The 24,788-nt window shown below is 37.1% G+C and overlaps 2 protein-coding genes across 2 annotated transcripts; both read right to left on the bottom strand.

Annotated features, from left to right (window-relative positions):
- Window positions 1–12,527, bottom strand: LOC146469063 (eukaryotic translation initiation factor 3 subunit F-like). The gene is made up of 8 exons (XM_085123734.1): window positions 12,318–12,527; window positions 11,681–11,760; window positions 10,583–10,720; window positions 4,042–4,133; window positions 2,742–2,817; window positions 1,778–1,838; window positions 789–902; window positions 1–121 (listed from the first exon to the last, which is right to left on the bottom strand). The coding sequence occupies exons 1-8, from the start codon at window positions 12,510–12,512 to the stop codon at window positions 41–43; spliced, it is 837 nt and encodes a 278-aa protein (XP_084979860.1). The 5' UTR covers window positions 12,513–12,527; the 3' UTR covers window positions 1–40.
- A 1,415-nt stretch (window positions 12,528–13,942) lies between these two features.
- LOC146469062 (uncharacterized) lies at window positions 13,943–24,183 on the bottom strand. Its single transcript, XM_085123690.1, has 5 exons — window positions 23,827–24,183; window positions 22,181–22,223; window positions 20,448–20,722; window positions 14,824–14,866; window positions 13,943–14,318 (listed from the first exon to the last, which is right to left on the bottom strand). The coding sequence occupies exons 1-3, from the start codon at window positions 24,181–24,183 to the stop codon at window positions 20,505–20,507; spliced, it is 618 nt and encodes a 205-aa protein (XP_084979816.1). The 3' UTR covers window positions 13,943–14,318; window positions 14,824–14,866; window positions 20,448–20,504.
- Window positions 24,184–24,788: the final 605 nt, after the last annotated feature.

Below are 24,788 nucleotides of genomic sequence, written 5' to 3'. Positions count from 1 at the left end.
TGGTTTCTATAATTTATTGGATCTTTTAAAATTTATTAGACTATAACACAGTGGCAAGTTTTTCTCCAAGTGAAATTTGCGTCTTACAAAGGCCCGATAGATACACAATCATCAGCAGATCCTAGAAAGAGAGTTTAAAGAAGCTTGTGTAAAAATATTGACAATATTTCAAACAAAGGAAGATGCAGAAAGGTGGAGCAGGTGAATTAAGGAGAAGAGGGAGCAAAACATGAGTGGAAGGATAAACGAAAGATAAAAAGAGAAGGAAGGGGGCGAACTAGAAAGAGAGAGAGGAAGGAAGGCACGAACGAACGAACGAACGGTGGGATGAGGAACAAAGGTGGGTGAAAGGAAGGAACGAGAAGGAAGGTTTACTGTAGATTAGCAAAAGATGGAGGGAGGGAGGTAAGGAAGAAGGAGAAGAGGAGGGAAGGGACAAAAAGGTAAGACCGAAGGAAGGGTTGGAGCCGGGAGGGAGGAAGGAAGAAGAGGAAGAACAAAGAAGTTAGGAAAAAAACCAGAAAAGGAAGGAACGAAGGGAGCGAGCGAGGGAGTGAGGAAAAGCAGAAAGGAAGGAAGGAAGGAAGGAAGGAAGGAAGGAAGGAAGGAAGGAAGGAAGGAAGGAAGGAAGGAAGGAAAGAAGGAAGGAAGGAAGGAAGGAAGGAAGGAAGGAAGGAAGGAAGGAAGGAAGGAAGGAAGGAAGGAAGAAAGTTAATTAGGAGGAGTGAAAGAGGGTTCAAAGGAGAAATGCAAGGAAGGAGGGGAAAGGAAGGCAAACTGACATATACCTGCATATTGCTGTTAAGAATCGATTCAAAGTCGTCTTTAGACATGCGAGGAACAGATGTCACAAGTTCCATTAAGTCTCTACCAACACTGTTATTTCCGGCAACTTTTCCAGCCTACAGAAGAGGCCAAAAAATTCCCAATTGAGTGAAACAGCATCACATCGACTATTTTTTATACTGGAACCTCCACATTTATAAAGGGACCATAAAGTTTACTATCCAGTCCTCTAATAAGGACAGGTATTTTATACACCAGATGGCTCGCATCATGGCTTGCTAGCTTGCACATTAGGCAGGCCAGTTTGTTATTCGTTGTTAGTTTTTTTATTTTTAAACTAAACAGAAGATCCTTCTCCTGCAATAACATTCTGTGACAAAATCATGAATACTGGAGGCCTGGAAAAACTGTTGATTAGTTGTATCTGGAAACTTCTTGTAGAACCACTAACAGTTTCATAAAACATGAACTACAGTCACTGCGTATTTCTCTCAACAAAACGCAGAAACGCACCTTCTACAGAAAATCTGTCTTCTGTCAATATAAGACAGGCATGATAAACGTTCTAAGTAATCAATCCCTTGTCCCCTTTTCATAAACACAAACAGAAGTTTCACAATTTTAGTTAAAAAGCCGGCAAATGGAGTATGTTACTCTGGGAGCAGGGATGGCACAGTCATGAGAGCACTCAACTCCCACCAACGTCGCCCGGGTTCAATTCTTGGACTTGGTATCATATGTGAGGTGAGTTTGTTGTTGGTTCTTGTCCTTACTCCGAAAGGGGTTATTCTCAGGGTACACCAGTTTTCCCCTCTCCTCAAAAACCAACACTTCTAAATTCTAATTCGATCTGGAAAGTGTCTGGAAAGCGCTAAATACATTGACACTTAAATAATAAAGCGATTTAGTTAAGTTATTTTAGTACTCTAGTATACTATTTGACATTTTGTTTTGCACGTAGATAAAGGTGAGAAAAAAATTTGATACTCACCAACACATCATCAACATATGACACCACAGCACCAAGCATTTCCAACAGTCTCTCACTTGCGCTGTAAAACAACAGTCATGTAAATACAGTAGGCAGGCAGGTAGTTAACAACCACTACATTTTAAAAGACCTTTGTGGGTTGAAGAGTATCATTGCGGAAAATGAAATCCATGGACTTGATTAAAAGGAATGAGCGGTTTTGAAGGAAATTGCTTTGCTTGCCAACTTGTTATTACTATAGTATACACCTGTACATAATAGTCAATTACCCTTGGAAGTGTTTATAGCACAAGTGCTAGTGTTACAGAGCATTAAACTTCACAAAGAAATAATATTTGAATTGAACATAACAGGGTCTAAATCCCAACTGGCAGGTGGCAGACCAGCTGGCTTTTACAAGCATGGTCAAGGAGTTGAACTTGGGCTACTGAGAAAACAACTGTAGCTTGCAGCCAGAGCGGGACTTGAACCCAACAGCTCAGCCAGTTGCTGCTGCCTTCTTTAGTAATACTTTAGTATTGCAATCATATTTTTTAATTTCTAACATGAGCCCACAAGCTATTCCTTTGAAACTTACTGGGCCAGTTATTTAAACAGTCTAACTTAGGCCGCGGCTTAAGACAATCAGTGGGCCTCCAAATCTGTTAATAAGTGGTTTATTTTTGGGAGATAAATAGTTTTCTAGTCTGGGATGCAAGCCTTCTTGTTATTGTAAACAGCAGACAATGTTTAGATAATTATGACTGTGTCCTTTCATGACAGACCCACTGTGTATATTAAAGTTATGGTATTATTATTATTATTATTATTATTATTATTATTATTATTATTATTATTATTATTATTATTATTATTGTATGGTATGCATTGTGTTTCAGCTCATTTTCTGTTTATGCTAGCAAGTTTCTCTCATTGAACTGGTTTTACAGAGCCTGCTGCTCAGACTTACAAGCAGTCAACCAACCTGTTAACATGTTGCATGTCCGACAGGGGAGTGATGCTTTGTTTGGCTGTGTTCTTGGTTCTCTGAAGCCAGTTAACTAAGATGAAAAATAGCAATTTTTAAAAAGGTAAATTATGATCCTGAGTATAATCCTGAAAAGGGCTGTTTGAGGCCCGAGGGGTGGGGGGGGGGGGGGTACTCCCATATATGAGCTATATAGGTATGTGTCGCTGTGAAGGGTATGGTTTTCAGCAAGTTTACTCTCAAATAGGGTATAGACATCAGAGAGTTGTGATCTAGAATAAGGTATCATTTTCTGTGAAACTAATCTGTTGCTTGTCAAAGAATTTAGTCTGAGAAAGTTTCCCGGTAAACGACATTAAAAAATTGGAAATAGGTTTAGGATAGGGTAGGGATTTTTGGTGTTTACTCTAGAATAGGGCTGCAAAATTAAGGTTAACATGGTCTAGTATAGGTTAAGGTTCTCAGAATCCCAGCGGCACACCCCTAGTTAAAAATTATGGGAGTACCCCTCCCCCCCCCCCCCCCCCCGGGTTTGAGGTGACACTGGCTGACGTTTTGACAACCTACAATGAAGTCATCATTAGAGAAAATTGTGGAACGTCAGTCGATGGTGGAATGTCTCTGGTTATTGACCTGGTCAACAAAGTTGAAATATTATTGCTCATCTGTCAGTTAAGCTGAAATGTCATTGGCTGTGAAGACTGTAAAAAGTGATTCATGCATTTTAATGTCTTTTGTTAGTCAAATGTTTGTCGTCTATTGTTGGTAACAGGAAGATGTCAAAAACTAATAAATGGCCAAGGTCTTCAACGTACATGTAAATAACTTTATTAGTTTCAGATTATTGTAGGCATTTTCGTTTCAAAAAGTTCATTGTTCCATTAGATGGCCAATTCAGGAAAAATACACTTGCCATCTGACGTTAAAAAAAGTTTCTACATTTTAATGATAGGACTTGAAATTTACTTCCCAAACTTAAAACTAATTCATGAAGACAAAACAAGGGAAATCACTACCATGAAGGAGTTTTGGAAATGTGATCTTGATTATCATAAAATTTGGTGAACTTTGGTCCAAGATTTATCAACATGTACATGTATAACATTTTCCAACACCATTTTTGTGTTAGTCTCAAGCATATTACTGACAATTCAGTGACATTAAAACTGCTGCAGGACCCTGAAAATTTAACTGAAGTATGGTTAAATGTGTATCACCGAATTTCAGTTAATTAACTGCCTCTACAATGCAGCACATAAAACTAGTCATGTTCTGATTTTGATGATCAGCCTCTCACCTCCGACTCTTTCTGGTCCACTGAGCATAATCTCGCATGGAATAGGTGAAAATATGGTACCCTCTGTTTTTCCGGGAACACCCATTTTACAGCTGAAGAACACAAATCAAACACATTTTAAAGTTTCTTAAGCAAGCAGAAGATACACAAGCATGTCAAAGTCTGTTTGATGAGCACCTGACACAGCCAGTGCTAACTCCACTTTATGCAGCATGAACCAATACATGCTGCCATACAAATTTTATTTGCTGTTTTCATTTTTACAGTGTCATAATATTTCCACTGAAATTTACAAGGTTCAATATATCTATTAGTAAAACTTTCTTATCTTGCCCTTGAAAAGCATTGCCCAAACTTAACACCATCTTCATTACTTTTTGGAATTGCATTAATTTTACTATCATTGTATTTACATTTGCCTCCTCAGAAACATCAACAAATTGCCAGGCAATTATTTTGAAAATGAGCACTCCTGCTTTAATCACCTCACACCGGGTGATTCAAGCAAGAAATGATGCAATTGTTTACTAATGAGATCAAGAGAATCTCTATTATCACCTGTGTAATAATACCATACATGTAATTATTGACATAAGCATTACATTTGAAATATTACATGTACCAGTACATTAACTTGAAAAACAAGTTCAGAAATTAATTTGGCATACTGAAATTAGCAAACATCAATCTCGTACCCAGAGTCCTCAGGCTTTTTGGTCAGCGGGGCGGCGCCAGGAGAGACTCTGGGATAATGGAATTTCTTATCCCAGAAAACGTGGGATTCCGGTCTTAGTGCGCATGCTTAAGATTAAAACGGAAGTCAAATGCCCCAAAATGGCAGCCGTGTTATTGTTATTGGGCCTGAAGGTTTTATCGGGCCTTGAAAGTGTTCGAGAAAGCCAAAATTGATTCTTCCACGCGATCAAAAGGAACTGGATTTTTTTCCCGTAAGAGCGGATCAAAGCAACTGGATTTTTTTTCATGTAAGAGCGAGCGAAAGGTGGACTTGATTCGACGTTGCTACAACAGACAAGTAACATATTTCTTTATTACTGTTTATACTTACAAATAAAAAGGAACCATCACTTCTCCTCTCACAGAACTGAGCAGCTAACTGTGTATTGAATTTATGTTCAAATTACCTTCTCCCCTTCCCTTAACAGTTTACGTCCAAATGGGATTCAATGAACACATACATGTTACCATTTGACAATAATTTAAATCACCTCTTAATATTAGTAATATTTACTGTTGTAAATTAAGGTTTTTTTTGTCCCAAAAATTGTTAATTTTATTAGACTGAATTGTGTGCACGCTTTTCTTTAAGTGAATTTAAGAAAGTCATATGTGTTCGAGTGCAAGCTAGTACAATTTCAACATCAGCATATTTAATACATGCCATGAATTCAAGAGCAGCTTTGAAGTTTTTCTTTCTGACTAAACATTCCTTTTGCCTAGCTTTTGGCAAAACTGATAGAGAGTGTTCACATCTTGCATGCTTTTAGTGCTGTAGAGTTCATCCCAGGTACATACTAATAATGTATCTAGAAATAAAATGAAGTAGTATAACAGAGATTGGATAATTGTGCCAACAGGCTTTGAAAATAAGGATAGTGAGTTGTGTTGAGGTTTAATTTGTTAACTATTCTGCCTTACCACAGAGTAATTATATGAGAACTGTATGGACTGGAGAGTGGTAATCATGCCACCTCTCATCAGTAAATTGGTTATAATGTGATTGTTGAGAGACTGTTGATAACCTGACTATTATATTTCATTTAGTCAGTAAATTTCTATTCCGTGCATATAATCTCCTTAGTCTGTTCTTGTATACATGTAATCAAGGTAAAATAATTTAAAATTATCTTATGTGAGTTCTCTTGTAATTTTGGGTGCAGTGTAGGAAGCACAGGGAAAGGGTCGAAAGATTGGGGAAATTGTGTTTATATTATAAATTGAAATAATTTTGGTGGGGCCTGACTTCATCTGGTTGTGGAGTGCACACTTTAACTAAGAGCTGAGTCAGATAGCTCAGATACTGACACATATTACCTAATGTATTCTGATTGATTAGGGCACATTACTGGTAAATTGATAATTTCTGAAGGATTTGCCATTTCTTTTGAGTACTGGATGGTGATGTGATTTGGTATCACACGTTTAATTGACTTCAGGCTAAGCAAGGGAAGTATTATACTCAACCAACACTCTGCTGAATTGTATAATATAATCTCCTCTCTGATCTTGCAGCTCTTGCTTTGACGACAGATGATTACTATTGTCAAACTCCCCAATATCCTGAATGATTGGCACAGTGTTGTGAGACCTTTGCTGAACTGTGTAAATTATCCAGCACTTGTGGGAATTTTTGGTCCCTTGACAATAATGTTAGCTATAAACTAAAACTGAAAATTGTCAAACGTGACTCTTATTTCAAGCCCTTCCTGGGCTCTGATTGTCTATTAGGCCACAATGTAAGTCATCCAGCATATTGCATAATGTTTGTGGGACTGGACCAAGCCTTATCAGCTGCATCGACCAAATGTCTAGAACAATAGAAATACACCGTTCAAAATAATAATTCAAAATCATTTAAATTTGTCATACCATCAGTTACAAAACTAGCTGGTTAGCAGAATAAACAATAAGGCTAGTGATGTTTCTTTAACCCATAAGATAGATTGAATAGTAATTCTTTTTTTGGGGGCAGGGGGGGGGGGGGGGGAGGGTCTAACAAGCATTGACTGTAAAACTTCATGTTTCATCTATAATCACTCTATAATTAACAGTTTTGTTAACAAATTATACTTAAAAATTCTACATACTTGATGAGATAATGGTTACACATTATTTATTAGTTACCCCTTCACAGGGAAGGGGAAGGGAATAAAGGACCCATTGGAATCCTTGGAATGTTCAACATATATATTTTATAGACTTGTCACTCTTTAATAAATATTGAATGCAGTTTTTCTGCAAGCTAGTATTGTAGTGTCTGAAAGTTTTTCTTTTGTTTGATTATCAGTGCAAAATAACAATAAACGGTAGGATTCACGGAGAAGTATAATTTTTATGCTTAAACCTGCTGGCTACCACAAATTTCTTGCTAATATTTACTAGCAATAATAATTACATGAATGAATATTACATGAAGAAATGATAGACGGGGTTGTTTTCACCAAATTATTCAGTAAAATCCATCCACTGCCAAAATAATTATGTCAGTAAATTTACCAATTACAAGTGGAGTGTTTGATAAGGATATAATTATGATGAAAGTGGTCACTTTCTGCACAAGGCTGTGCAAGCATTATCTGCAGGTCATATGCCACACAAACTTGGGGTACTTGGCTTCCATGTTTATGTACAACGGGTACACTTGCAGTGGAATGAAATCGAGCAGGGGCCTTCTCTTGTATCTCCTCAATATAATAGCGTCCCAATTGAACCCTTTAAGGGAAGACTTGGTGTTCCTCCTTATAACATATAGCGCAGAAAGTCACACCACCGCTCATCTATTTTTTTTTTTTCAACAACTGGTACTTTAGGCATGATTGCACACTTGTCTACAAGGGAACCCACAGTTTCCTTGTCTCATACTTCTTCAAATATGGAGTATTTGTATGTTTTGTCAGATGAAGGGAAAAATAATATTTTAAAAAAGTTAGATTGTTTTTACTTACATATTAATGTACAGTACATTAACAGAGTACAATTAAACTATCATTACCTTCAAATTTTTGCCATCTTTATTTTAAACTCAGTGTACATTATTTGTTTAGTTATAAAAAAACTCCAAGCAATATATTATGTAATAACTTTTGTATATTTTTAAGATTGGGGAGGCTTAATATTCATAAGCCTCATGGTATCTTTTATTGAGCCTGATCCTCTCCACTACTTGAGTTTTTTTTTCTTTTATTTGTTTGTCTGTGTACTTGTGGGAAATAAATAAATGTAAAGATTTTAAGGTACTTCTGCATTTCGAAGTCCAGCTTTAGGCTTCAGTATTATCTACACCTGTTTTTTGACTGGTCAAGTTGGGTGGCTCTTCACTGTCACAGTGTGTTGACTTTCTTGCAGAGAAGATGGTTGTGAGTAACAGGCAACAAGTCTTTATTCTCAACTGCCCCTATACTGTAAAAGTAAACTTCAAATCTGTATGTACTATTACATTTGAGATTAAACTTTCATCTTTCATCTGAAGGTAACCTAAAACCACGGCCTTATACACTTTTTAGGACAAATAATTAATTGTTCTTATTTTGTATGGAATATGGAACAGTGAGAAAAAAATCTGACAAAATTTCTCAAAACAAAATCTCTCAAAATTTAAGAAAAATGTTCAACACACCATTACCTCCGCCTGAAAGGGGGAATTTTTTCTGAATTTTTTTCTTTGGCAAACTGGCCATGGGCCGTGACTGAAAAAAGTGAAACTTTTGCTCTCGTGTGCGGCGTTTTATCATCGTGAAGATGTCTTCAGCGTTTCCCTTGTGGCAAAACCGAAAGGGAATTAATCGAAACGGCAACCTGAGATGGACTCCACTCCACAACAGATCAGTCATCTCCAAATTTTTATCCACAACAAAATTTATAGATGTTAAAGAACTTCTCTATTTTTCCATTATAACCTTCACTAGTAAATAACATGTTCGAATTATTCAGAATGTTGACGACACCAATGTCCTCTCTATTACGTTTAATGTTTCCATAATTGCGAACGGCTTCACCAATACGTTCTCCTACCGCTTTTTCTCCCAAACTGACTGATATAATGATATTTTCCGAAAATAATTTTTCACAACAGCAACAGTAATCAGTTTAAGCTGTTTGCATTTTGCCGTGATTTACTGTCGTATGACAGTAGTGGCAAACTTCCTACGATAAAACGGCTGATGTTTAGCCGGCTAGAAATTGTTTCACTGACATAATTCAAAACCTGTCTTTGAATTGGAGTGTTTCTAATTTTTGGTGTGAAAAAAATAAAATAAAATAACCGTGACACACACATAAAAATTACAAAACTCCGAGTTTGACATTTCAAATCTCCCTCCAAAACAAGGAAAGTTGGTAGGGGGTTTCCGGTTTGGTTAACTTCCGCAAATGACCAACGGACTTCCTGTCGGTCTTCCATTGTTATGCAGACGACCAATCAAAAAAATGATATTTTTCCATTATCCCAGAGTCTCTCCTGGCGCCGCCCCGCTGACCAAAAAGCCTGAGGACTCTGGGTACGAGATTGAGCAAACATGAGAAAGTTACATGGAGATAAGCCTGAACTTGCCGAGGACATACTGTAAGTTAAAAAATTGTGACTCTTACAAGGAAATGATTGGTGTGCGAGCAGAGGTTTCTAAAAGTCAGAAAAGTTCATATTTCTGTCCTCTCTTGAATTTGAAGCAAATCTCTGTGAAACTTTAGTTCACATTTTTGCTAAATTCCCTGACATGGCAAATCTGTTCATGAACTTGGTTGTAATTTGTTTCAGAGTTTAAAAATGTTATGCTACATGTAGCCCTGAAATGTGCAATTACAAAAACCACTTTTCCTCCCAGAATGGGATGCTAGTCCATCACACATGTACCGCAAGCGGTTTCTCTCATAGCCTATAACGAAAAGTAACTTTGGTGGCTCAAAACTATGCAGATATGAATTACACAGCAACCAATTTGTACAGTGTACACTCAATAACATAATAAAACAAACTGCTCTACAATGCACAGGTAACATACACCACTAGACTTGTGTGGTACTAAATGCGAAGACTGTTTTTATCTACTGCTTTGCAATTTGTTTTGTGACAAAAACAGAAATCTTGCCCATAATCATAGGATTTTAGTGCAAACAAAGAGTAAAGTAACAGATAAAATATTGGTCCAGTGTTTCCTGAAGGAATTGAAGGCCACCTGAAAAAAAATCTGCTGAATCTATGCTAAAAATACAAAAGTAATGTAACATATAGGTTTGTCATGAACCAAGCCCTTCAATTATATCCTCTTGGGCCCTATTTACATGGAGGGAGGAAGATCTTAGTTAACGTTACGAAGATCCTAGAAGGCGAAACAACTTTTCATTTGGTTTACATGCAGAAATTTCGGTTGGGGTGGTTACCAACTGGAGAAGGAAAAGAAAAAAAATTGTTGGCCTTTAGCAGCTGAACGCCGGGCCGCTCGGTTGGGGTGGTTACCAACTGGAGAAGGAAAAGAAAAAAAATTGTTGGCCTTTAGCAGCTGAACGCCGGGCCGCTGCCATGTTTGTTTTTAGTCCTTAGTACTAGGACCTTCTGAGTGAAGGTACATGTACATGTAGTTTACATGGTGCTAAGATCTTCCTAATGCTGGGATCTTCCTATCTCTGAACAAGGAAGAGCCCATCGCTAAAAAGATCCTAGTGCTAGGGCCAAGCACAACCTTTTGTGTGTTCATGTAAACTGGATACAGAAAACATAATTATGGCACCAAGATAATCTGCCTTCTAGGATCTACCTAGTGTTTGGATCTCCCTCCCTCCATGTACATGTAAACAGCTCCTTAATCACCTCTGATAGGCTCTGATCCCCATTCGTGATCCTCTCAGTGTAGTGTCCACAGTAACATGAACTGGGTTGCTAGTCTCTCGTGAATAGTACTCATGGATCAGCAAAGAGTGCTCGGTAACATCACAACCAGTTGCATACCTTACAAACAGACAAAATAGTATCCAGTGGTTACAAGAGGTGGTAATACAATGTCAAATTTGAGTTGATGCAGAAATATTCAGCTTGAAAGAGTCAGCATTGCTACAGGAAAGAAAAGTAAGGTTTGAATCTCACTGTCATCTTTTACTGCTGCCCAGAGTGGCTATGCAATAAAGATACCATCTTTTGAGGCTGAGGAAGGGGGATGCAGGCAGAGACCACAATTTATTATTGTGGTTCGGTGGGTCCTGCTCAAGTATAGTAGAGTTGATCACTTGATCCATAAGTTAAAATTAACAGATTTATACCTTAAAATCAAAATTGTTCCAGATGAGACGTAAATTTAACCTATTTTGGTACAGAGCCTGGTTATCGTGTAAGAGTACTTGCTGCTTATTTTATTTTTTGAGCAAAATGCAATTAACCTAAATAAAGGAGATACTAACACTTGAATGATTGCTTTTGTTGACAACCACCAATGCTTTGCTTCCATTACAGCATACGTGTAGGTTTGAAAGGAGCAAAAGGTTTCAATTTTGACACAAACAAAGCAAAACTGTTCTAAATAAAGCTTATGAGGTAAACATGGGGAAATTTCTTTTTTTGCACTGCTTGAACATATTAAACAAGTAAAGAAAGCAACAAGCAGGAAAGCCTATATAGTAAAAACCTTCTTGAACTGGCTTCTTCAGTCCTATTTGGGAAAAATTAGCCTCTTCCTTTATTTTGAAAGTTTATGGACAGGTTTCCTCTTCGACTTATTCCATAAACTTGCCAATATACCATACCATACCATACCATAAACCAATATCTTCCCAATAGGGACCTCACGACACTAGTTCAATAACACATATGTAAAGCAAGTGTAAATTCTCTCAGGATAAAGGCCAAATCATCATTCATGTCCTTTTTCCAGTACTATCAATTACAATGAGGGGATCGTACAAATAAGTTACTAACCAGCCAACTATTTCATCATTTGGATGTGCTTTCTTGTGCTGGTCAAACATACTTTTGGCATATTCTAGCTCAATGGCCACCTAGAGAACATAAAAGAAAACAAAATTAATAATGTACATAATTTTGTATATTTGTGCCAGCCACAAGCAGAACTGTACAAGAACCACAACTTACAACTGTAAGTGTCCTTTTACAAAAAATAATGAATAAACAAACCACAAGGCCCACTGTCGACTTTCTCCTGACAGTGATATAATTGATCGATGACTTTTAAAAGATCTATGTAATATTCCAAGTGCCAATTGGGCAAATAACATCGATCCTTAAAGAAAATCCAAAAGCCAGGGAAAAGATTGGAGTTTTACAGTTGCAGCCAACATAAACAGTCATTTTCCGCCTCTCTGCAAAAACCAAGAACCTTTCCAAATTCCAAGCTCGAGCTCTGTCAGCCTCTGTGCTAAAGACATTGACACTAAAATATATGTGAAGCGATTCTATTTTCATCCAATCACTCAATCAATTGAGTGCAATTTGGTTCGACCGAGTTAGACAACTAAAGATTGCACAAACTAAACGTTATTTCATTAAGCTTGATAAGTGGAATCATTAAAAAAAATACGTTTCTAGTTGTCCTCACCTCGTCTTCGGATTCATTGTGTGGAACGCCAAAACAGCTTCGAATTTCAACGGATGTTTTGTCAACTGATCCAAGAAGAGTTCCTATAACTCTTTTGGCATCTTCTGAGCGTCTTTCATAGCCGTCTACAATGGAAAACAACACTACAGGATGAATAAAAACTTTGCGAGCTCTAACAGACTCCGACGCCGCCATCTTGAATTTAATGCACGTGTGGATCGAAAGTCATCATTCGCGACCAGTTTCCTTTCATTTTTTTTTTTTCGCGCTGTCTTTTACTTGCGAAGGAGTGGGTGCCAGTTAAGCTCCAGGAACGGAGAACGCGGTGTGCCAGGACCCAAAGAACATACCTGAGTTTACTAAACCACTTTACGGTTTTCAACGCATAATTAAACACTTATTACGGTCAAATTTCCATCGCTTAAAGAGGCCCAATACTGTGGAATGTTATCATTACCCAGGACAAGGACTTCGCGGATACGAACTATAAGGACCTGGCAAAGAAATATCTTCAACTTTAAGGGGGGACGTAACGTAAACGCCATTTTACCGCACTTTACATGGCTTTAATGGAAATATCTCGTTCACGTTTCAAGCGATCCAAAAACTCTATGTTCATCCCGTAAATCTATGTTGTGGGGTGTTTTGTGAATTTTGGGGTGATTTTTGGGTATATTTGGGAGGAGATAGTTTTTCTAGAGGGATTGGTTAAATTAAGAGAAATAAGAAATATTGAAGAATTAGTGAAGTTTTAAAATAAGAATTTGTAGTTAATAATTAATAGACGGATACCAAGTTAGTCCTGGGGTGCTCTTGCGTGGGTATCAACTGTCTGTTAGTGTTCCAAAAATCATTTTCTTTCTTCTATCCCTTCTTAAAACCACTTCAAATTTCACTCAAATTTAGGTTAAGTCCCCCCTTAAGGAGACTTCAGTGACAACGGCCAGTTTTAGACGAGCGCACCGGATTTAGACGGCAAGACAGATCCTTACGGCAGTAAAAAGGACGAAAACAAAAAAGTTGGATGTGTACTCGGGGAAAACGGGTCGTGTAGCTCCCATAGAGGGTTTGTTTTCCAAACCGAATCATCGGCCAACCTTTAGGCATATTCGATATTTTACTGATCTAGGTCTGTACGAGATCTACCCTGCGAGCAGAAATCCCTTGATCTTCAATTCCGTTGAAAAATAAGATCGAAGGGATCTCCGCTCGCAGGGTATACAAGATCCGACATCCCTCAATGTCGTGTAGTCTTCAGTGTCAAATTTTGAGTACTATTTGAATGCGTGACATCCGCGTGGATTCTTGATTCTGTCCAGCCTTAATTACAACTGCTAGCTGTTGTTTCAGTCACTCACACCTATTCATTCAGACATAGACTTTATTTAAATTCGGATTAAAAGCGTAGCAGAGATATGCTAATATCTACGAAAGCTAACAAACCAAAATACACTTTTATATGAATAAACATAATATCCTTAATTTACAATTTTTTTATTTACAATACTATACCGTTACTTGCACACTACATTACTTGCAATATAATACATTATAATTACAACTGAATACTTCATTACTTACAATATTAACACTACTTACAATACTACGTTACTGCTTACAACAAACTAACAAAACAAGATCAGCAAAAATTACAACGGGTATTAAAAAAAAAATTAAAGTACTAAGTAAAACTCTAAAATTTCCAAAAGCAGAAGTCGATCTTAACATTTTCTGGTAAGTTATTCCAAATTTTTCAGCGGAAACAAAGTATCAAAAGGAATCAATGTAACCCATACGATGTCCTTGAGACCCTTGGTATGTTGAACTTGTTTGTTCTCTAAGTCCTGCGTTCACAGATATCGATGCCCCCAGTAGATCAGATAAGTACCTCGGTATCTAACAACTAACGGCTGTGAGTTGTTTCCTTCGCAAATCATGGTCCGTCCGTGTCTTCTTGACATTCTTGGTCATTCGACTTTGGGCCAGATAAATCAATACCAGCTGTTGAAAAATGAGACAAATGGTAGAAAGCTCTCTAAGAATACTATTAATTCAGCTAAATATTTTTACAAGAATCAAACTAATAAATGAAATACTAGTAAAAAGATTTCAAAAACGGTGTCGGGTGGTTAAATACAAGGACTGAGAAGATCTCTTATCAGCTCGAAACACAAAAAGGATAGAAAAAATGTAACTACGGCGGCTAGATAACCACTCTTCGGTGATTATTTTACAACTGGACTAGTAAGATGTCTTGTCGGGTCATAGCGCAGGATAAATGAAATAAACAGATTGAAACAAGCACGGTGCTTAAAATGAAACAGTTTTTGGTGCCATGAATTATCAGGCAGCGACAACGATATAGTAAAAAAACAGTTACCTTTAATTTTAAAAGGTAATTTTCCCCCTCATTTGATAACTCAAAATACGCTTCTGAAAATTTTAAAATTGTACTTTCATCTAGAATTTACTGAAGAGTACTAGACTAGTATAGATTCAAACGTACGGTTTTCTCTCCTTTTGCAGACCTCAGTCACTGAAGATAAAATCTGTCAAAAACAAAATCACATACAATTACTATTATTTAGTTTACAGTTCTGTTTGACAGACCTTACAAAAGCATTGAGAAAAGTTAAATTTAGAGGCAGTCCTTACTATACCTATAGCCTGCGTGGGGAGTCTTAGTCGAGCCAAGTACGCAAAAGTTGAATGGCTTAAAATCTTCCCTTAGCCTGAACAAAGATCAAGTGGGTTATTGCAAATACGATCATTATTAAAAGAAATGATTTAGAAATACATGAAACAAGAAATATGAGTGATAGGAACCGACGTTTCGGTGCATCTTGCGCCATTACTTAGCCTTTACAAACCGCTTTTTATCATTAATTATGTACCTTGATAATGGCGCAAGATGCACCGAAACGTCGGTTCCTATCACTCATATTTCTTGTTTCACGATCATTATTTAGACCTAAATAAGTATGAGGAAGGTACTGATTGTTTGCGCATATATCACAAACTCTATTTACTGAAATAAATGCCCTCTGTGATGAAAATGGCTCCTGCAATTTTAAGTCAATGGAATTTGGTCAACGGGGAGAAAAACAGTAGCTAACATTTTCATATTACGAACTGATCAAGGCGCAAATTGCAACAATTTCCCCACGAAGCAATTGTGAAACTGGTTCAAAGTCTGGCCAACAGTTCCACTGGCAAACTTAACACCTCTTCATACGATAAGTCACATAGGCCACTTGCTTTTGATATAACAAGCATTTGTCTTTAATCTTTGCAGAAAAGGTATGGAGACTTTAAAAACATAAATAATCATTTTCCACGCGGAGGAGTGCCACGTAAAATAAAGTTCTTACCTTCTTATCTTATCTTAACCTAGAGAGTCTAAATCTCTCAAATTTGATTGTTCAGGTCTGAGCTTGAAGACCGCCGAAATCTATTTGAATGTACCGAGATTATTTGTCAGTGAATTCCCATATTTTCATTTTATTTTGTAACCACGTCCTTCTATTTCATATTTACCGGGATATATATTCATTGTGTGAAGTATTCCGAATCCATAAATCCATGCGTCTTTCGATTTATAAAATGAAAACGAAATAAACAATGGTTTAGAGAAAAGATAACAATAAAAATTAATAAATATAAAATGAAAAACTAGAAGGAATAAACGCCGTGAGAAGTGGAACAATAGAAAGAAAAATAACAGAAATAAGAATATTAAGTTGAAAACATATGTATTGGATTGCGGACAGTAGTAAGGGAAACTATAATCTTCATTAACCTTTAAGCTCACTATCAATGTACGAATTCTCCCCACTTTTCTCTATACATTCCTTATGACATTAGTTGGGAGAATTTCCTTTAATGTCAAGGCATTCAGTAATCTTTGGTGATCAGTTGCTATATTCCCATAACCTGTGTATTTGATGAAGTAGTGAGATTGTAAGGAGAAATTAGGTATTGATCATTATTGGAGCCTCCACTGTCAATCCGGTGGTAAGTGGAAACAACTACCCACTACCCCACCCTTCCACGCTTCTTACCTACTACCATTATATTCTGTTCCATCTAAACAGTGGCAAAACTTGACCTCAGTTGCAAGGGGTATGTTGAATTATTCAGCTGATGTAAACTAGGTAACTTATCTAACCTTTTGAAGTTCCTGCGAACTGATGTTAACATGAATCCAACCAGTGTGTAGAGCCGTAAGTCTTAGATAATTGTTTGCTTGTCGGTTAATAGTGCAAAGCCAAAACCGTCGGCCGCGCGGCCTTCTTATCACGTCAAACGAACCGCACTGTGTATTTCTCAAACATTGGTCTAGACACGCCATTTTCGTGAGCACGATATGAGAAGAAATCTTTGGAACGATTCGTCGACGAACTCGCCCGGGCTCCTGACGAGTTTGAAGAATTTCCTTGAAAGATTCAACACCATTTTGGTACGAATGACAGAATAGAGGAACAACTGAAAGAAATTGAATGATTCTTGTAAAGACTGCGGTAAACTGTAACTTTTGACGCATTTTTAGCGTTGGGTCCGGCTTCACGGCCTAAATATATATTGACGCAAGAGGCAGCTGCGCTTTCTAAATTTCTAAATTGCAACAGGAAATTTTCCTTGGATTTAAAAGAATCAGTGGTTTTAAATTACTTAAAAGTAATTTCCTGATTTTTAAATTATTTTTTCGATCTCATTAGCACCTTTGTTCTCGGTTTTTGTGAAGAAAATGCAAGCATTTGTTTGTGGGAAATGGTTTCGAAAACGTAATCTTACGGGAAGTGTACGTAATTAGAGATATTTGTCAACTTTCAATTTAGAGATTTTTGTTACAATTGTAGCTAAGATCTTCCATTTTCGCCTGAGAAGTTGTGCTTTTTTTAAAGGCATTCAGCAAAGAAAATTAAACAAGTCTAATGTCCCTTGCTTGAATTAATATAATTTCAAAATTATCCTTGTAAAATTTATCTGCTTTCTCTTATGAAAGCCGAAGGGAAAAAATCGGAAATTCTATAAACGTCGTGCAAATTAACAACCGGCTTAGCAATTTATCGAAAAAGAATAAAAGAGATTAGCTAGGTTTGCGAAAGGGTGAGGATGGGATTGTAGCTATCCTGTATTGTGACGTCGAGAAAAAGAAAAAAATTAAAATTGTACAGTACTTAGGTGTAAAGTAATTCCTTCCTGCATTACCGATTAATTTTTCATGCTGAAATTAAAAACGCCACAATACTAAAAACACCTTAAAAGTTTAAGTTTGGAGATTTCCTTTTCTTGATCGCGAGTTTTCGGACGGCAACATTCTGCATGCCGCCGACTAAAATCAAGTCATCTTCCTTTAGGAAGTGTGGCCCTTTCAGTACACCGCGTAATGTATGACTACTGCAAAATAAAAAGCTTAAATATGTACAATAAAAGTGAAAAGTGAATAACAAATAGTTAAACATCACATATGATATGATTAAAAAACAGCAACCAAATCTTTTAATTAAATCTTATATAAATAAATACACTTAGACTGCAGCCAGTTACAAGAATCTCATATTTCCTCAATAAGCCATCTGCTATTCTTAATAGAGTTTTTAAATCACTTCTATTAACCTTTCTTGTTGATCATTTCAATTTTTTGTTTAGATTTTCTCTCTGCAAACCGGAACCTTGGTAGGACTGGCAATTTTTCTGCGAGTTCGTGAGAGAATTTAACCGAGAAAGCAACCGAGACTCCGGGACGGCTTTTCCCGAAAAATTTAGATTTCGAGACCCGGTGTAAAGTTTGACGCGGAAATTATTTGAGTTGCATACTTTTTGAAACACTTTTTACCTCCTCTCTTTCTGAAAAGCCCACAAAGTGAAGATTCTTCAATTTGTTTCTCTTGGTTTAGGGCAATTATGGGAAACTCTTGTGCGAATTTTGGAGAGCCTACAGATAATGTGTCAAAATACTACACACAAAACTAGTCTACCGTAGTTTATCGAACACCAGGATGATAGAAACCTTTAACAAATGCTGGTCTTATTCCCTGGATGATGTATTCCTGAAGTTTGACCTTTTAAAACAACCAGTATATTTATACCCGCAGATCTGTTTATTATACGGCTTCATTTAGTTCTTACTGAGGGGCATCCTCTGGGGACATCTTTGGAATCCTTATTACTGTACAGTTGAAATATACAGTTTGCATACCAGAAACTGAATCTCGATGTTGCTTAAACAAAGCGCGCACGGAAAATGGATATTGATGACGTAAGATTAATTAAGAGTAACAAACAACAACAACAACAGCCTTTATTTTCCTCAAGATTAATTTAAGTGTTTTGATTGGTAATAAATTTGTTGATAGTGTCGTCGATCAAAGTTGATCGACGCCACTATCAACAAATTTAATACCAGTTGTGTAGCGTACAATGTACAAAGTGACACCAGAGCAACGACAGCCTTCCCAAGGTCATGTTGTCTCTTCCTTTCGTTAACCGGAAAACTACGGAGAACACAAGGAGACAGTTAAAAAGTCCTAGTCTTGATCGACGTCAAATGTGGTATATTTGATATGAACTATGTCGGTTTTACAAATTGACACCTATATCAACGCATTAACGAACATACAAGCTCAAGATCTTCCATTAGGAAACACATGAAACAACATGGGGTCGAGAAATCAACCATCGCGGACACTAGTTTTCGGTCCTCAAAAAGTGCCGGAATAAATTTGACTGCCTTGTTCATGAAATATTGTTTATGCAAGAGCTTAAACCATCGTTAAACGTGCAATCTGACTTGATTCATGCGAAGATATTCTTTTAGCGCATTCAGCATAAAATTAAGCACACAGGAACGCCATCTAATGAGATTCAATTATTCAAAACTCAACTCTTTTAGCAACTTTGACATTAACGTTTTTCCATTCTTGATGATGATGTTGGATACATCGAAACATCGAATAACATTAATCTTAATTTTTATTGTTAAATGCTTAAACAAGCAACTCACCAATGATGAGGTATTACCAAGTAAATGGCCGAACGGAATAAATGGGTAATGATGACGTAGCATTCTCGGGGGATAACAGACAACCTCGTTCCCAGGGTCCTCCCTCTTCCTCATTCGAGATAACACCCTGGGAACGAGGTTGGGTATAATAGGCCAATAGACCATTTCCGAGTTGCTTTGAACCACATTATGAAAGCGATTCTAAGTGGAAAGTTTTTGTTATGAAAATTAGTTTTCATTCATATGCAAACAAAACTAATTTTCATATGAAAAGTTTTGCACTTAGCCTCGCCTTTATGGTAAGGTTCATAACAAGTCGGCAATGACCTATTCACATAGTAGGAGTCCGAGGTTTAAGACTGCATATTATTACCCGGTCGTAAAGGCGGCATCAGCTATCGCTTGTCATTTTACAAATGGATAAAATACATGAAAAATAGGTAAGGACACAATATGATTCTGAATGATGTGATCACTTGAACTGTTCTATACCCTCAATTATGAAACAACAGGAGACGAATAAAGCTCAATATGATGGAGATACCTCTCACGTGACAGGAAGAACCCCCAAGGCATAGCTTATTAAGGACAATTTCAGAATTTTGACAAATCTCAAAATGTTAACAAGTATAGTTTAGTACAGTTTACTTAGTTTCAAAATGTTGAGAAGTTTCAGAATGTCCAAAGGTTGAAAAGTAATGAAAACGTTGTGTCTCATAAGAAAGAAGAGGGCGCTTAAGTTTACTATATATATATCTGAAACAACGGAAAGGTAAATTAAAGCAGATGAAAAGCGCCCCCTTTCAGCACATTTCAGCATATCTTACCACACGTCGTAAGAATAGAGATCTCACAGAGACTGATTTGATCAATATGTAATTTCTCGTGACAGTGTCAATATATTATCATGAGGACAGTTAGTAATGCTAGAGAAAACCATTGTCTTTGCAAATGAAAACAAAAGAGCAGTACGTCACATGTAATTTTTGTGTTGCTGACTTTCTAAAGTGTTAGTTTTGAAGTGAAGTGTAATTTGGTGAAGAGTGAAGTGTGACTTGTTGAAGTATGAAGTGTGACTTGGTGAAACGTGACTTAACGCAAAGTTTCTTCACTATTGAACTGACCAGCTCAAGGAGATAAACGGTTCACAGATGAGCAGTGTCTCGTATGTTGAGGAATGTCTACACTGAGATGGGGCAACAGCAGTGTTCTGATTGCACTTGATAGCCTGAATGCTCTGCGGCTACACAGCACCACCCCATGGGGAGAATTTTAGCTCTCCAATCCCCAGCGCAGTCTTCTTGTGTTTTGTTTTGGCTACACTCATCAACATTTGGCGCTATGTAAGTGCAGTAGTGATCCAACTTCTCTTGAATGTGCGTCGGTGGTGTACTTTCAGCTTAAAAGGAAAAACAAACTGACTTGATATCTATTTGCTATAGTTTAAAATGTAATTCCTTTAGCCAGTGAAACCTGAACAAAAAAGCTAATACCATGCAGATCGAGGTTGGACTATATCAACAATTATTTATCAAAGGGTAGTTCATTGAATTCTACTCAGTAATTATATAAGTGCGGTTCGAGAAAGAACTTATTGTTCTTTAACAAGGTGACGAGTTCTGGCATTTATAAGCCCCACCCCTCGGTTATCAGCTTATCGACTTAGCAAAGTTCGAATCTCTTTTCGGTGACCAATTTACCTTTAGTTATCACTCAGGCTCTGTCGATAACACTTTATTTAGAATCAAGATAGGATGATCCTCTCTTGTTAGAAGCTAACCCCTTATCGATCACAACTTAGTTCGTCCAGTTTCCAACTTGAATAAATTGGTTAGTGAAATCTTAAGAATATAGCATAATTAGTGAGGCGGTAACAGAGTGTAGATTACAAATAGCTTCTTGTCTTTTACAGGGTTAGTAGATAGAGCGAAACAGACCAAGACGTGTAAAATCACCTCCCTCCTGCGCGCTACTAAAGTATTTCTGAGAAAAATAAAATACAACTCATATTACTGAGAGGAGTACGCGTGTTTCGCGCGTACAACAGTCTCTGAAAAAAGATACGGGACAACGCACGGCATAGTCTAGTTAACGTAATCTATCAGTCCATTCTAGCATTGCACATCCCGGTGGGCAACCCCTAGGCATTAGGATTTTTGAAAAAAAAATTAACAAAAAAATCTGGAGAATGCTCAAACGATGCCGGGGTACAAATAATAATAAAAAAGTTGATTTTTCAATTTGATCTAATGAAAGCAAATTAATGTTTGCCACCGTAAAGAAGCTCAAGTGCTGACGTTTCGAGCGTGAGCCCTTCGTCAGAGCTAATCGCTCTCAGTTATGGATTCGAAAAATCGTTTATTTACGTTTTACTTTATTTTACAAGGGTAACACGCGACAGTAACTAAAATTACTGATTAACTTGTGGTCCTCTAAAAACAAATACAAAAATAATGAAATGAGGAAACGAAACTAGCGATAGATTACTATTAGCAATAAAAATATCACCAGAAGAAGAAGAACTGATGACTAATACTCATGAAAACGAAGTGATGTCATTAATTAATATCGAAAGATCCCAACCTCATTCCCAGGGTCTCTCCTCTTTACGTCCCAGGGAGACGTGAAAAGAGGAGACCCTGGGAACAAGATTGGAAAGATCCTTAATCCTTTGACGTGAAGTCAAGAGTCTAAGACGAATTCAGCGATCAAACGCAACCCAAACTGCAGTGGGACAAGGATTGCCTGACGAGCCAAAAGAGCGTCTGCAAGGGAGGCTACAGGAGAAGCGGGTTCGAACGGTTTACCTTAATGTTTATCTGGCGTGTACAAGCGGTGAGCGGCGACAAAATATTACCTGTATTCATCTCTTTGCACTCATCGGTTGACCAACTTAATATCTGAAATTAAAGCCAATCAGTTAAAATATTTGTTATTTGTTGGAAAAAGAAGATGATACGATTCAAATTTCTATGATAATTAAAAACGTGTTACTAGCTAAATAATTATACTTGTAAGTCACTTTTTTTCTTTCCACTTGTTTTTAACTTTAAATTATTATACCTATTAATTACGGGTTCTTCTTCTCGAGATTGAATTGTGAAAAAAATAGCGTTTCCTTTGATGTTTTCGGTCACCTAAAATTTTTATGACGCAGGAAAATTACTGAACTACTTTTGTTCAGTTTCGAAGGGACGAAACACGTCGTTAAGATTGCAAAAAGACCTCGTAAATTCGGGGGATGGAGTTCGATCCCTAAGATTTTCTTTGACTTAAAAGAAAACACAGCTAAAGAATCCAACTTTTTTTTTAATTTAAAGAGATGACATACGAAGCATAGCAGGTATCATTTCATAGTCATTATTTTTTTTATTGAAAATTACAGAGAACGTTAATTTAAATTCTTTGATATATCATTGCCTATGCATGGAAAATGTTGTAATTGATTGTAAGTGAGATTAATTATAGAATTGAACGGTGTAATCCGTTTGATTAGACAAAGGCATAAAAAATAAATTGAAATTAGGCATACATACAGTATGCAGTACAGATGAAATCAGATTGCATATATGCCGGTACGGCTTTCAGTTCCGGTGGGATTGTAGGAATATCTGTTACGTTCAGAAGAGATTGCCAGCCTCCAAATTCGGATTAAAATGTGAAGAAAGAACAAGCGGGTTTTTTTTTTTAGCGCAAGGTCACCTCAAACTTTCCGAACGATCGATGAAAAACAATCCCTTTTATTTTCGTAGGTGCAAATACGTCGTTAGAAACGCCCAAAAAATAGTCGGCTAGCTTCAGCACCTCGGGGAACAAGATTCGTCCCTAATATTTTTGGCTAAACGATCCCTACAGATCAAACAATGCTGGCTTACACAAATTTTCCTTTCAAAAGGGCATCAATGATGAAAGACCCCTTGTATAACTTGAATTTGAATCTGTTTTAGTGTAGTCTTAATTTTCATACTTTATAGCCGGACAAATTCAAGTGTAAATAAAGTTTAAACAATTTAAACTGATTGTATCGCATTAATGATTAATGAAAAACAAGTCGGTTTAAAACTCAGAATTACTACCAATGGAATTTCAGGTCTACTTATTTTCTGAATCATTTTCTTATTAACAATCGCAATGGATAGTATATGGATTTCTAGCTGTCGAGTTGTTGTTGACTTAAGACGCTTTCCATTTATTAGAACTGGCGGCGGCCAGACCTGTTCAGCCGGTTAATGGAACGGGTCATTTTGAAGGCATTATAATATTCCGCAAAATTTTCAAACTTGAACATTTCGATAATGGTATCCGCAATTCTGAAGAAATTTGTTGCGCATTCCCTTTTGTGAACTGTGTGGTCTCGGCGGCCAGTTCTGACCAGTGAAAAGCGCCCTTGGTGATCCATGACCAAAACGGTTTAAAAACTAGTGAGACAAGTGAAAATGGCGTCAAGAATTGGGAAACGGGCATTTTTATCAGAAAGCAATAATATAAAATTAACACACTTACCTCGCGCAAATATTGCGCGCTTATATCCAGATGCGACCAGTTTTCATCTCGAATCAAGCGCGTTTGGTTTTTGGTAACGCGATTAATTCTGCAAGTTTTCTTGGAATAACCTTCTCTGACATCAACAGAATGACACTGTTCGGTTCTAAGGCATATGTCCAAGCATTGCAACTCGGTAAAAACTTCATGATAAAACTGAAATCCTGTGTCCTCGATTGCCAAGCGCCGACCTTTTAATGTTCGCAGGATTACTGTTTTTGGAAATTCAGTAAATCGGGTCTCACTACAAGCCAAGCATACTCGAAACCAAGCCAGAATGTAAAAAGATACAAATGAGACCGTTTTAAGATATAGCATGGCCAAAAGGTTTTGCGTTGAATCAAACACTCGGCACGTACTGAGAGGTACTGTAATCAGTCTTGCGAATTAAAATAAAGCTTCTAGCACCGCGTCGCGACTAAAAGGGTTGTGTAAATTAAGCGATTTTCATGAGTTTGAATAGTGAAATCAATTTGTTAAATCAACGACGTTTCACCTGTTAATTAAACAAATGAACATAATTTTTTTCAAATACAACGCGAGCCACGTTTCTCAGGATTTATTGTAATTAACGAATTTGAAAACAAGGCCTGCCTTAAATTAAATTTTTTTGTTAGAATCTGCAAACAAACTGATAATCGATAAAAGTGGCCCCCCGAGTGGCCCTTCATTTTGAGAATTACGGCCGTTAAGATCAAAACTTTGAAATGGAATCGTGTTTCACGACGGGTTAATATTAAATTTGAACGACATGCAATGGTGCAGAATATCCTTGTTAATCTTAGATGATGGTTATTTAGGCAACTCAAGTCTTCACTCTTCAGTAGTGTTATCTGTCATATTTGCTGGAATGTCGGGTTTTTTTTAATCACTTTAATTGGGGTGTCAGTAAAACGCGGGGTCGGGGCCGGGGTCGGGGTCGG

The sequence above is a fragment of the Pavona decussata genome, unplaced genomic scaffold (genome assembly GCF_977016875.1).
Source record: "Pavona decussata unplaced genomic scaffold, jaPavDecu1.1 SCAFFOLD_127, whole genome shotgun sequence".
NCBI lineage: Eukaryota > Metazoa > Cnidaria > Anthozoa > Scleractinia > Agariciidae > Pavona > Pavona decussata.
This window is presented reverse-complemented; position numbering and strand designations above follow the sequence as displayed.